Consider the following 14,986-nt stretch of genomic DNA (forward strand, 5'->3'; position numbering starts at 1 on the left):
GGTGCTTGTTATTCATTTCCACAATGAGGCAAGGTCTTTTTCAATAACATAACAAGACTTTTGATAAAGGGATTGATAAAATAATCCAATCCCTGTCAGAAAGTAGATGACTAAATTAAAGATATAAATGAAAGATTAAACAAAATACCCTGTCACTGTTTTGCAAAACTAAATCGTCAGTTTGAGTTTCTAATACTGAGAGTAGTGAAAATATCCGCATGTTAAATTAAATATGGGTTTGTTTCTCCTTTTGTTGGTTAATTGAACAAAATATACTTATTTTTAAATCATATAAAACAGAGAAATGCAGGCAAAATAATCTAATTTGAGAATGTAAAATGCCAAGGATTAATCTGTTACCAAATTAGTTGCAAGATTTTTATCTGTTGATCCACTGATTCAGTCAGAAAACTGAGCTTCAGAATAAGCAGGTGCTTTTTGTCGTACATTTAAAAACTTTACTCTCCATGAAAACAAGACAATATCATGTTTATTATGTTATAAGCTGCATTGCAGGGAAATATGGTTTGTGATCATCTCCGCAGGCCAATCAGCCTGTCTGTAAATGTAAATGTTTAATGTTAGTCCTTTTTTAAATCATGGCAAATGGTGGACTTTAAAATTAAAGGATCAACTTATTCATGGCTGCATATCCGAAGATATTTACAGAAAACAATATTTTTAGTTATTTTCTTCTTTCTGTCCATAACTAATATCTGCTGATATCCAGCACTCTGCTACCCTGCACTATGCACAGTTAGTTCAGTACAATTTAGCCTATGATCTCAGGCCTGTGTGAAGTAGAAATGAGAAATTTGTTTAAATTTGTCACTTTAAGGTGTGTAAATTAACATGATATGTCATGGAATTAAAATTTTTTAAAGGTCATGTAGCTTTATTTGTGATGACCTAATCCACTGTAAATCGTATCTTCAAAATATTCTCAAGTGTAGTTCATTTGTAAAATAATGAACAAGATGTGTGCATGTTCATTTCCATGTGAAACTGTATCTCTTTGTTTAAGTGAGAACATCTCACTGTTTGTGTGAGCAAGTGTGAACAGCTCTCCCCGTTTGTTTGTCCCTCACACATTGGTTGTTCTAGATGCCCTGTATGAATTTCATTTAATGTCAATCTCCTGTCACTTTCTATTAGAATTCAGTTAAATGTCAGAGCCACTCGAGCTGCGTTACCTTGTTTATTTCTCTGTGCCCTTCCCGAATGAACATCTACAGGCTATGGTAACATAGGCAGCTTGATTTGAATTATAAGACTGAGACGCTTGAGATATCTTTGCTCCAGGTGCATATAAATGAGTGATTCTGACATTACAAGGCACACCATCAGCCAGCAGACAGCTGTTTGCACCTCCATAAGGCGTGCATGTCAACACTCACACACAGCTGCGTACGTACCTTACAGATTTGATTTATATACCCTATAGAATATTATATCCCGCATATGCTGGTTTAGGAAAGAAGTGGCATTTCTTGTAAAGCTCAATAGACTATAGTAATCTGTCCAGACAGTTTCAGGTTTTTCAATGAATAATGTATTTTGAGGGTTTTTTTAAATACAGTTCACATAGTTTTGATGTCTGCTTGCAAACATTGTTGACCATCTGAAAGGCGACCTAATTAGATTCAAAGAAAAGCTGCATATTTAAAAAAAAAAGTTTTTTGTTATTATTATTTACCGCCAGAAAAATACTCATGAAATAACTAAATAAAAGGAAAGAACTGAATTAAAAACGAATAACAAAAAATTTCGCAAAACCAAAGCCTAAAGAAAATAATAAATACATCATCAGTGCAGAGAAATTGTAAGGCTTGTAAATATTCCACTGCTTTCCTGGTAGCTTTCTTCTGTGTTATATAAATCATATGTCATAGGTTTGGAGACAAAGTTAGAGAGTGAAGGTTGAGATGTTTTGGGCATGTGCAGAGGAGGGATAGTGGATATATTGGACAAAGGGTCCTGAGTATGGAGCTGCCAGGGAGAAAGAAAAGAGGAAGACCGCAGAGGATGTTCATGAATGTAGTGAAGGAGGACATGCAGAGGGTTGGTGTGACAGATGAGGATGCTAGGAATAGGATGATGTGGAGGCAGATGATCTGCTGTGGCGACCCCTAACGGCATCAGCTGAGAGAATAAGTATCTCATATTAAACATAGCTGAAGTTCAATATAGTAAATCAGCATACAGTATGTACAGTTAATCTCTCACGGATGATACTGCTTACATTGCATACATTGAAAAAAATTATTTTGAACATGTGCAATGGACTTCAATCTTGTTACTTTTGAAATGATTGCATTGAGACGAGGACCTGGTCTGTGACCGTTTCAATGAAGTTTTATATAGCACTAAATTACAACAGCAGTTGCCTCAAAGTACGTTAAATTGTAAGTTAATGGCCCTACAATGATACAGAGAAAACCCCAACTATCAGACGACCCCCTCAGACCAAGCACTTGGCGACAGTAGGAAGGAAAAACTCCCTTTTAACAGGAAGAAACCTCCGGAAGAACCAGGCTCCGGGAGGGGCAGTCATCTGCTTCAACCGTTTGGGGGTGAGGGCAGGGAAATAGAACAAAAGACACACTGTGGAAGAGCGCCAGAGTTTAAGAATTACTAATGATTAAATGCAGAGTGCTGTATAAAGAAATGGTGAGTAAAGAGAGGTGTCTGTTGCTGTCTTTCATTGATTTTGGTACATCAAGACACGACAAGACTGATGCCTGCTGTCTATATTCCCAGAAATTCACATTAAAAAGAGATTCAATTATTAACCACTTCTGGTCCTTTTAGAACCTCATATAGAATAGAGAACATAACCTTTCAACCAGTTGCCAACCAGTTGAGTTGGGTCCCCACTGCAAAGAGATTCATTGCAGATGACTTAAGTTCACTGGCACAGACTGACTAAGATTGATTACAGTGTGCTGGCAGTCCATCTATGTTTATAAATTAGACAGTGGTTACTCATCTGTGAGTGATTGCGGGCAGTCCAAGTGAGACCATGACTTTTTGGAGACACTTTGCTACGTATTGTGCAATCACTTTGTGATCAAAAGTGGTCACCCTGAGGTTAAGGGTGTTGCATGTGCAGTAAGCATTCAGTGCGGTCACAGGGCAACCAACTGATTTGTCCTGTCACAAGGAGGTTGCTGTAGGTTTTTACTGTTGAATGACTGAACCATATCATGGTCATCTCAGGCACCAAAGGCTGCTATTGAAACTTAATGTTAACAAGGTGCAGCACAATGTTGGCTTAAAGAGTGTTGAACTAAAAAAGCTTGTTTCAGACAGTGAATGAACTAAACAGGTGCAGCAAAGAAAAATTATAAGGTAAAATAGGGAATATTTTAAACTTGAAATCATGCAAAGCTACTGTAGTAGAATGAAAGAATAAAAATATAGGGGCACACATGAGCATAACGGTCCACTTTGAGGCATAACTGCACTAAATATTAATATCACAGCAAAATCTCCTCATGTCATGATATATGTGCTTGTTGCACGGCATAGCTACGAGAACACTGCTTTAATTTACATTTTAAACAGCAGCCCTGACCACAAGCCCTTACCAGACGTCACTACAGGAGTCTCAGTAATGGTGGGCTGTTAGTAGGTAAACCGTAACACTGTTCTTGGCCAGGCAGGCAAAGGAAACCACAGCAACCAAAGTCTGAACACAGCATGGCTGAAGTAATAACCCCAGCACTACTAAATAAATGACTGTGTTTGGCAGTACTGAACTAACTGAAGAAGCCATAGTGTTCATGTGCTTTGTAATCGATAACAGCTAAATAATGATTGATTAGCATAGTGTTTTGCTTAAATTTACCTAAATGAAAGCTTTAAAATAATGAGGCACCTGCAGTGGAAATGGATATGATGTATGATGCAAATTTGTAGACAGGCTAAATATTAACATTGTTATTTTCATAAATGGAACATTTAATTTGTTTGTTTCAGATCCATTTTTCCATTTAGAACTAATCTGTCTTACGTTTCCTGTAACCAATTTTCTAGCCTTGTTTTTTAACTTAATATAAATTTGCACACAAGAGACAGACAAAGTGAATAATCTTGGCTAATTTAACCTAATTGTAATCATTAATTATAAGCATTAGTAAGGGAGTATTGTTGTGATGATGTGAATTACTAACTTGTCAATGTCTTTTCTTGAACCTGAGCACTCAGGACAGACCATAACCAAAACAGGCCGATATTAAAATCAGGTGGTGCCAGTAAAAGTTAGAGTAACTCGGATTTCTGTGATTGCCAACTTTGCATTTACAAACCATCTAGTGAAAGATATTGTGTAAAGACTGAGATTTCTGGATAATATAATTCAAATACATCTGTTTACTGAGTTCCATTTGCTGAATCACCTATCCCAGCAAGAGCCTGACATTTGCATAGGCAATTTATAGAAGCTGTTCCACTAAGATAAACTTTTAAAAATCTATTTGCAATTAAACCATCATTTACATGTTTCTGCATCTTTACAGAAGATGAGATTTTTAAATTGAGCTGCAGAAATCTTGCTGTTTTCCCCTTTTTCCTGAATTTTTTTAGGCAGAGACAGAACAGTAGAACAGACTCTTGGATTGTTCTTATCTCAGGTGAAACTTTGGAGATTTGATTCAGTGTAATTTATAGAACTTATTAAATTAGTATCAAATAACTAAATTAAAAACAAGACTTACTTTCTAAGATTTCCCAGTTTTTCTCTGTTCATTGTATCTGTCCAAGGCTCGTGGAAAAAAATCAGAGTGCTTCATCTTTCAGTGTGTTACAAAGGGAATTCAGTGTTGTCCCTGTGCTTGTTTGAGCTGCTGCTACGAGTGTGTGACCAGTCGACTGTGAACAGTCCCGAGCCCTGGCGTGCTGACCTTGGCTCCCAGCCATTCGATGTATCCTGGGCAGCTGTGGCTGTAGGCTGGCGGTCTGACAGGCAGGGCTGTGCCCACCGCCACTACACAACAACCCCCACTTCCCTAGTGCCCTGCCCCAACTTGATACTCGACCCCACACGCATCCATCATGACCATATCATTACTTCCCAAGCTGCCACATGCAGCCACATGTTCACCTGGGATGCAACACAGAGTGTGGAAGAGATGACTCTTTAAACGCTGTGGCGAGCGACTGGGGAATGAGGCATGGGCTCCGGCCTGTACGCTGCCACAGTGATCTGACAGTTATTTAGCCACCAGTGCTAACGTGGCCCTGTGGCACAATGACAGCGTGTGTTAGTGTCTTGGATGGATGTAGGCCACCAGTGTTTGGGAATGATGAGGGACCTTTGATTGATGATCTAACAGGCCCAGTGTGAACACGCAGACGAATGTAGAAACATGCACTAAGCTTGGATTGACCATTACCCTCCTACTTCTTTTTCCTGCACTGCTGACTGGCCCTGATGGTCTCTTCCTGCTTTGCAATTATAAAACTGAAAGGAAGTGCTTTTCAGTTTGATATTTTGCTTAACTTTCCTGTGTAGAGTCAAATATATATAACTCTCTCTCTATCTATCTACCTACCTACCTACCTACCTACCTACCTACATACATATTTATAAATGTATATACATATATACACTGTATGGAGTTGAATGCAAAGGTTTGTACAACACTGTATGTTAAAGATATCTTTTCACCTTTAAGGGTGAAAACAGGGGGATATTGCTCTAAAGTTTAGTAAAATGTTGTGTATTTTAACAACAAAAAAATTGAAATTTTACATTAAATTTCGTGTCAGGTTTGGCTTGGCTTCAGACCTTTAAATCCATCTGCTCCATGAGACTCATTCCTTAGGTGGCTGGACATAAAACTGCAAGTTTTCAGTGGAAAAGTAAGCAACAAATTCCCAGTCAGCATCATGGGCAGGATTAACACTACTGTCAGTCATAGAATGTATATAAAATATGGATGTAGTCCTGTCATCATCCACTGGCCCCTCCTGGAGTTGTTTATGGGTGCACCTTGCATTCATATAACTTACAAACAAAAACAAACTAGAATTTCATTCAGCAAAACTCGAGCATAAACTTCTTGGTTATGCTGTGCCTCACAGCTGGCCTTATTGTTTGTCTTTTTAATTAAATTAAAAAGGCGCCAACAAGGCAGGCGTTAGTGAGAGGTCCAGCTCAGTGATTCCAAATATTGGACATCATAATGTCTTCATTAACTTCACTTCTTCATAAAATCCAAATGGATTTGTTGCAGTTGTTACGAAGTGGGGAATCTATCCTTAAAACCTTAAAACATATTTGCTTGTATCAGGCTCTAAACGTGTTTGTTTCATAGCTGAAGTTTGGCATTTTAGCCAGAGAGTCTGTGGGGATTGGCTCGCTTTTGAAGCCAGCCTCAAATGGCCATTAGTGGAAGTACAATTTGCTACTTGTTGCCAAGCTAAGTGCTCGTGAAGTGAAATTTTAAATTGCCAGTGCTCACTTATTTTCTTCACCCATGAGGCATGGCTACTGAACTGTTTTTTTCTTTGCCACACTTTTAAAGTCCTGGCTAAACTAGTATGTTGGCATAGTGACTTAACCTCATGTTAGATTCAGGCAGATATATTGGTCTCTAGTGATTGACGAGGGAAAACCAAATTCCCCTCTCCCCTGGAAACTGTTTGGAGTAGATGCAGTAAGACTGAGGATGAAAACGGTTTTAACGAGCTGACAATTTGGTCTGATATCAACTTTTGTCAGATTGTTTTCTGGCCATGAGCAGTTTTTGCCAGGCAACAAGCAGAGACTGTTGAAAGTTGGTGTGTTCCCAGCCAAGAAATAGTTCAACCTATAAGTCTCTGTGAAACCACACATTTTTTCTTTTCCTTGATATTTGCACAAATTTTAAAAAGGAAGAAAAAAGTAGAGCTTTTCATATGGTTTTATGTTTATGTTTATGATTAGAATCTATTTTTGTTGTTTAACCATTGTTTTCACTGTCTGCTGACCATAGCTCAGTATTTCATAGTTTGGTCAGCAACCTTGCAGAGAGTGGTCAGGTTGATGCTTTTTACTTGTATATGAGAAGAAATGCTTTCCGTATGTGTAAGTCTGTGTATGTGTGCTAGAGCTTCTCACGGGGCTGTTGTTGTTATTGAGTCGGTTCATGGTGTGATTAACAGTGAGCGCGGCCTGGCAGGAGCACAATAGGGAATCTCTGAGGATTCCCTCGACACAGCACAACACTCCACTGCCTTTGAAATTACTCCATCACCATCCACTCACAAGAAAAGATGGATAATAAGATTTACTTCTTTTTTTTTTTTAACTGTATGTTGAATGCAATGGGTATGAGTTGGTGAAAATAGCTCCATACAAATGCAAGCCCACTGCTGCTCGGTCCCTCTGGTGGGAGTTAATGTAGTTTGGGAAGATGTATTTTACTGGAGCACAGGAGGATTTTCACAGGACTTGGGATTAGCACTGTAACGAAGCATCTTTTATTACATGGGACCCCAAGTTTTCAAAAACCATACTGTGACCGATATTTAGACCTGAGCTCCTGAAGCTGATAACTGTCATGAAAAGGCACTGTTAAGCTGCAGGAGGAAAAAAAGGCAATTTTTTTAAGCTGCAGGTACCTGGAAATGGTGGAGGATGCATCTCTGTGTTTCTTCCTCTTCTGTTAAACAACACCATCTGCAAGCATGAAATGGTATACAGACCTTTTATGACTTGCACAAAACGACTGAATAAGACAGAATACTTTAAGAAACTGGATTTATACGTTTTGATTTTATAGAATTATAGATACATTTAAGGTAAAGAGTTGTTGGGTTTAAGATGGCAGCACAGAATTCTTATACTGAGAAAGTCGGTGGCCTGTTTGTGGAATTTGGAGACCTGTTTTAACCATGTAAAGCCTGAACTAAGAAATAATTAACAAAAAAACCCAAAAAACAACAACAACACTGGAGCATGTATTGAAACTTGAATCAAATAAAAAGACAAGAGAAGAAATATGAAGTTTCATGTATGAATTTTCATTTGTATAATTTTTGCTACATCTGACATTTATGTGCAATTTATTGCTTAAAAATTTATTGTGCAAATTCTTATGTTTTCTTATTTTTAGGCGAGGAAAAAAAAGTATGTATCATATATGACACACTTGGTGTTAGAGGGTTAAAGAGTTTGGTTTTGAATTCTGTTTGCATGATATATTTTATTGTACAGGGTGGGCCATTTATATGGATACACCGTAATAACATGGGAATGGTTGGTGATATTAAAGTCCTGTTTGTGGCACATTAGCATATGTGAGGGGGCAAACTCCTCAAGATGGGTGGTGACCATGGTGGCCATTTAGAAGTCGGCCATCTTGGATACAACTTTTGTTTTTTCAATAGGAAGAGGGCCATGTGACACATCAAACTTATTGGTAATGTCACAAGAAAAACAATGGTGTGCTTGGTTTCAACGTAACTTTATTCTTTCATGAGTTATTTACAAGTTTCTGACCACTTATAAAATGTGTTCAATGTGCTGCCCATTGTGTTGGATTGTCAATGCAACCCTCTTCTCCCACTCTTCACACACTGATAGCAACACCGCAGGAGAAATGCCAGCACAGGCATCCAGTATCCGTAGTTTCAGGTGCTGCACATCTCGTATCTTCACACCATAGACAATTGCCTTCAGATGACCCCAAAGATAAAAGTCTAAGGGGGTCAGATCAGGAGACCTTGGGGGCCATTCAACTGGCCCACGACGACCAATCCACTTTCCAGGAAACTGTTCATCTAGGAATGCTCGGACCTGGCACCCATAATGTGGTGGTGCACCATCTTGCTGGAAAAACTCAGGGAACGTGCCAGCTTCAGTGCATAAAGAGGGAAACACATCATCATGTAGCAATTTCAAATATCCAGTGGCCTTGAGGTTTCCATTGATGAAGAATGGACCCACTATCGTTGTACCCCATATACCACACCAAACCATCACTTTTGTTGTTCCAACAGTCTTGGAGGGATCCATCCAATGTGGGTTAGTGTCAGACCAATAGCGGTGGTTTTGTTTGTTAACTTCACCATTCACATAAAAGTTTGCCTCATCACTGAACAAAATCTTCTGCGTGAACTGAGGGTCCTGTTCCAATTTTTGTTTTGCCCATTCTGCAAATTCTGTGCGCCGATCTGGGTCATCCTCGTTGAGATGCTGCAGTAGCTGGAGTTTGTAAGGGTGCCATTTGTGAGTAGCTAATATCTGCCGAAGGGATGTTCGACTAATGCCACTCTCCAGTGACATGCGGCGAGTGCTACGCTGTGGGCTCTTGCTGAATGAAGCTAGGACAGCCACTGATGTTTCTTCATTAGTGACAGTTTTCTTGCGTCCACATTTTGGCAAATCCAACACTGAACCAGTTTCACGAAACTTAGCAAGCAGTTTGCTAACTGTAGCATGGGAGATGGGTGGTCTCGTAGGGTGTCTTGCATTGAAATCTGCTGCAATGACCCGGTTACTGCGTTCACCAGATATCAACACAATTTCGATCCGCTCCTCACGTGTTAACCTCTTCGACATGTCAATGGCTGTGAACAAAGAGAAACTTGTAAATAACTCATGAAAGAATAAAGTTACGTTGAAACCAAGCACACCATTGTTTTTCTTGTGACATTACCAATAAGTTTGATGTGTCACATGGCCCTCTTCCTATCCGGTTGTTCAGTGATGACACGACGAATCCTACTTCCGGGCTAAAGTAGTCTGCGTTTAATATGGCTTTTGTGTTGTTAACATGTTTAATGTTATGTATTTTCTTCTATTTGATCTCAAAAAGCTCCTAAAACAGTCAGTGATCACTGTTGACCTCCCTCGGCTTTTATTACCGCTAATCATTTATTTAAGCTCAGTTTTTAAAACCTTAGGATGTAACTACAGCCCAGCCCATGCAGCAGTATATGAATGACTAACCTCGTATTGTGGATGGATTATCTCAGTTGTTCTCCTGGCTGAAGTTTGGTCCTTTTACAGCATCCTGCCATGCGATTACATTTGTTCCTGACCACCGAGAACACTCACGTTAACTTTTATCGAGTGGAAAAAAAGTTAGCTTGTTTATATTATGCTAACATAGCTGTGTCGCTAGCGGTCACGTAGCACATCATTATATACCAGCTAGCCAAACTTCAGTAACCCTACAAACGTCACTGCTGTTTAGTTTTCTGTCTTCATTTATGTTGGAAGTGATAACAGAGCTGTACGTTTTAATTTGTTTCCAAAACCCCGCAGTCAGGACATGCTATATTGTATTTAGATAGAAGCTAGCGAGCTAACTTCCTGCTAACTTCTAACTCTGTTAAATGTCATAAATTCCGTTTTCATGGATGCCTGGATGTTAAACTCAATTGTTACACCTGGTAGAGCAGAACGCTGATCATTTTATTAAAGATGAAAGACTTTAGACAGTTTTTCAACTCTCAGTAATGCCATAGTGATCGTTTGATATATGGACCTGCAGCGGAGTTTAGGTCCAGACACGGCTAGTGACGTCAGACTGAACAACCGGATTGAAAAAACAAAAGTTGTATCCAAGATGGCCGACTTCTAAATGGCCACCATGGTCACCACCCATCTTGAGGAGTTCGCCCCCTCACATATACTAATGTGCCACAACCAGGACTTTAATATCACCAACCATTCCCATGTTAGTACGGTGTATCCATATAAATGGCCCACCCTGTACATAAAATAATGGTAAAACATGATAAAATCTCTTGGGTTAATATAACAGCCTGATGGCCCAGGACCAGTAAGGCCTCAGTCTTACAGGGGCCTTTTGGTTGTCACTGGTTGCTAGTGGAAAAATGTGTGCCAGACTTGTCGTTAAGTGAGACTGGTCATAAAGAAGTATGCGATGCTGGACCAAAGGCCTTGTTGTGATTGCTTTGGTCAGTAGCATTTGAATGGTGCATGTAGTTTACATGGAGGATGCCAACTATTTGTTGAGAGGTAATACAATTTTTACTTCAGAAGTTCTACTTTTCCAATTTACTTGATACTTTTTACAGTTTCACTACCACTTAGCTAGTAGTTTTCTGCTAGCTACTAAAACATCCTCTTCTTGACGGATTTCGTGTAGCCTTCCTTACTATGGTAATTTCCAGTAGATCACAAAAGCAATGCACATAGCGGCTTGTTATGAGAGGTTAATAAAACATCTATAGAGTTCTTGTATTTTTTATGGCAGATACTGGGGGTTTAAATATGAACCAGTGTTATTAATGTGAACCATCTTTCTCTTCAAATTTTTGGGCTTCTCTTGCAGATTTTATTGGCATCAATTGTGTTCTCGCCTTGCTAATTAGGAGTACGCTATAGCACACAATTATCAAAGTTGCCTACTAATGTGCTTAATATTCTGATCTCTTCCCTCAGGGCTTCGCAGACAGCCCTCATTACAGCGATCATTTGAGTGACAGTCGATTAGTGTCCCATGAAGGATTGTCCCCAACACCTTTTATGAACTCAAACATAATGGGTAAGTAAGTGACTCCTTTCAACTCACCCTCATTTGCCCTTTGGTGGTGGAAAGACATCCTAAAAAAAACTGATTGAGATTAAGGCACATCATTTACTGGAGGCAGCAGGACTGAAAGGCTTGCAGGCTACAGGACAATTTTCTTCTCGCCCCTCATGTCTTTATTTCCTCTCTTTAATCCCCCTCCCCTTTCCACATCTCCCTCTTGCTCCTCCTGAGATGACCCTCCCCCAGGCTAGGAGTCACACCATCAGTATAGGTTTCCGTCATAAGAAGCTGTGTCCTAGACATCAAAACCGCCCTCAGCAGCTTCCAGCAGCAGCACAGTTATGTATTGTTTGGGTGTAGGGTTAAACAGACTGTTGTATCAAAGACCCCACCGTGAAACAGAAACAAGCTTTTAAACTGAAAGTAGATCATACAGTTGTGTTCATTTGGGATTGTTGCTGTGTTTGCCTTTGGATTTTTCAGGTGCTGCGTTTCCTTTAGCTCAATCTGGTTTGCTCATACAAAAGATATATATTTATTTATTTGCATTTGTGTGGCTTTCATTTTACTAGTTAGTTAGATTTCTGGACCTTTACTGTAGTGTTTCTTGGCTTTTATTCTCCAAGTTTTTTTTTGTGTGACTTACTCTGCATTCCTATTATTAGCATCAATTTAATCACAAGCAGGTGGACACACTTTCCCCAAACACAATCGTACTTTGAGTTTTAATACTCTGTCATCACTTTTTAAAAGACATAGTGTTACTGGCTTACAATATGCTCTGCTATTGTAGCGGTTAAAAGCTGTGTGCAGCTCTTTGGCCTGGCATCGTTGTGATGTGTAACCACTCGACAGTTTTATGGCTAACTACAGCTTAGCCCATTATGTAATGGCCCTGGAGACTGCTTTCCAAGCACAGCGGTTAGGGCGCTACTGAATGAAACAAATTATTATCTTTCCTGCAATTGATCACATGACTGCTTCCCCACCCATTGCCACTGTGTGTGTGTAATTGTGCTCACCAGCTTCAGAATATGGATGTGATCTGTCGCAATGATATGTCAGAGTTGGGCAACATGATTGTAAACTTGGAATTGCCTGCGCTTATCTCAGGATGGGAATTCAGGATGACTGTGGTCTTATTAAATTGTTTTTCCAGAAGTAATATCTGCGCGGATTTATAGTTTTCAGCACCCTCATTAAGCCACGTCTGAAAGGTTATTCCTCATAAACGCACAGGATAGAACAACTATGTAGTAGTGAAATATATGGTTGGGGCTGTCAATATTTGTGTAGTGACATGATTTTCATGAAGTTAGGCTTTTTACGCCACTATAATAGATTGGAGATTAAATGGTTGAGATGCAGTTGAAATGGAGACTTGAGGGGGATTGAAGAAAAGTAAAAGTACCACAACACCAGTGAACAGACAAAATGCTTACTGTGACTTATGTGCGGGTTTATATTTAATGTATTTTTGGCTATTAGGAGTGCTGTGGAGTGTATTTGGATGAGATCTCTATTATAATGTGTGCCCTTCTTACTCATGTTCTAATCATATGATGCAAAAAAAAATAACATAGTTAAAAACCCACAACTAACCATCTTAAAAAGGGTAGACATCATAGCATAATAACAAACATAATTTGAGAAACTGTTTTTAACTGTATGCCACAGAACAGAATGTTGGGTAATGCTAGCTAACCAAGTTTCATAAATGTCTGTTAACTGCTGTGAGTCTCTTGCTACATGCAGCAACACTACCGACAGTTGGAGAAAAAGATAACCTGTCACTTAAAGCTAAAATAACAGGTGTCATTCCTCACAGCAGACTCATTTGTGCACCAAATAGGGCTGCCACAATTAGTCGACTAGTCACGATTACGTCGACTTTCAAAATCATCGACGACTAATTTAATAGTCGACGCGTTGTTTGAAGCTTTTTAAGATCCCAAAAGATGCAGGAATAAGTAGTAGGATTTAAGAGTGTAATAACGGACTGAAACAGAAGATGTACAAGGATGCCAGCTGCCGTTAAACCCTGAAGAAGAAGAAGCAGTGTCCGGTATCGTAGCTGTGTTCAAATTCAGGAAGCGCATCCTCCTGTGAACGCATTTGTAGGCCGATTACGTTACAGCAACATGACGAAGCCTGTACAAATTCTAAGACTCCGACAAATGCGGCTGAGAAATGCGTCCTTCATTTCCCCAGTTTTGAAGGATGGGTCGGGTGTATACTTCATGGCCCAACCTATCCCAGAATTCATAGCACGGCCCTGCTCAGTTTCCAACAATGGTGGCAGCTAGTTAGTTTTAATATTACTCTTATTATTCTTTCTGGGTCACAAAATAAACGTTTAACATATTTTCAGGCGAGAATGTAGCTGTGTAAACCTCAAATATCTGCTCAGTTTATCAGGACACCACATACTTTCAAAAGCGCTCCGATGTTTTCAGAGACGTCTGTTACCCACTAGCTCGATAGCTAGCCGGGGTTCAAGGCTCACTAGAGCCCGTGAGAACACCGGACTCCTGGCAAATCGTTTTCAAACCCACCGCCGTCTTTCGCTACTCAGGTTAAACATGATATATAAGTCATATTATTGTTTGGCTTTTTTCAGTATTTTATTTGTTCCTGAGTAAATCGGTTTGGCTGAGATTAAAGTTATAGTTTTTACACAGCTGAATAAGTCAAGCAGACAGCTGATTATCAGAAGTGTGAGATGCTCCAGAATTTACTCCAGTGTCCTGTTATATTTTAGATAGCAAGGAGTTTATTAAACTTCACCGAAACAATCTGCAAATTTCATTAATATTTAATAAACTATCATCTTGTCTTATTTTTAGTTAGCACATACCTTAAAAATTTAAAGCTGTAAGCTAATGATAGTTATATAAGAGCAGATGCATGCTGGTGCTTTAAGCTGTACATTTTACGTCCAACGGATGCATGATCTGATTAGTCGACTAATCGCAAAAAAAATCGGTGACCAGTCGACTATCAAAATAATCGCTTGTGGCAGCCCTAGCACCAAATATTGTATTCTTTTATTAACAGAGCTTAGAAGTCTCTTTGTTTATTTTATTTGTATTTATGTTTTGTAATGATATGTGTGTATTTTGTGTGTGTGTGTAAAATGTTTATATTCATATATATTATATTTATACACTGTATTCTGTATATCAAATAAATAAAACAGTGAAGCTGAGGACAAGATTAATTGTACTGTTCTACTGATATTCATGACATTCCCTTACTTTTCTTTTTTATTCCTCCTGTATAACTCCTGCATATAAACACTATTTATATAGCGCCAAATCACAACAAAAGTCGCCTCAAGGCGCTTCATAGATACAGAAAACCCAACAAACCAGAGAAACATTGGAGAAACTGGGTTGTTTTTGCATGAGGGCTTCAGACAGGGACTCCAGTGTTGCTGAAGTTTCTTGAATCTGAGCATATGTTGTAGATCTGTAAACTTCAAAATTACT

The 14,986-nt window shown here is 39.1% G+C and overlaps 1 protein-coding gene across 6 annotated transcripts in view; it reads left to right on the forward strand.

The window, feature by feature from the left end:
• The window catches only part of tcf12 (transcription factor 12), an 86,677-nt gene that overhangs the window by 13,592 nt on the left and 58,099 nt on the right, over nt 1–14,986 (forward strand). For all 6 annotated transcript variants that reach the window (XM_042220518.1, XM_042220517.1, XM_042220519.1 and 3 more), the window contains exon 5: nt 11,405–11,507. In XM_042220518.1, coding sequence (XP_042076452.1) covers nt 11,405–11,507 — 103 coding nt within the window. The remainder of the gene's footprint in view (nt 1–11,404; nt 11,508–14,986) is intronic.

This window comes from Haplochromis burtoni, unplaced genomic scaffold (assembly GCF_018398535.1).
Source record: "Haplochromis burtoni strain Fernald_Lab_line unplaced genomic scaffold, NCSU_Asbu1 Contig_50, whole genome shotgun sequence".
In the NCBI taxonomy this organism is placed as follows: Eukaryota; Metazoa; Chordata; class Actinopteri; order Cichliformes; family Cichlidae; genus Haplochromis; species Haplochromis burtoni.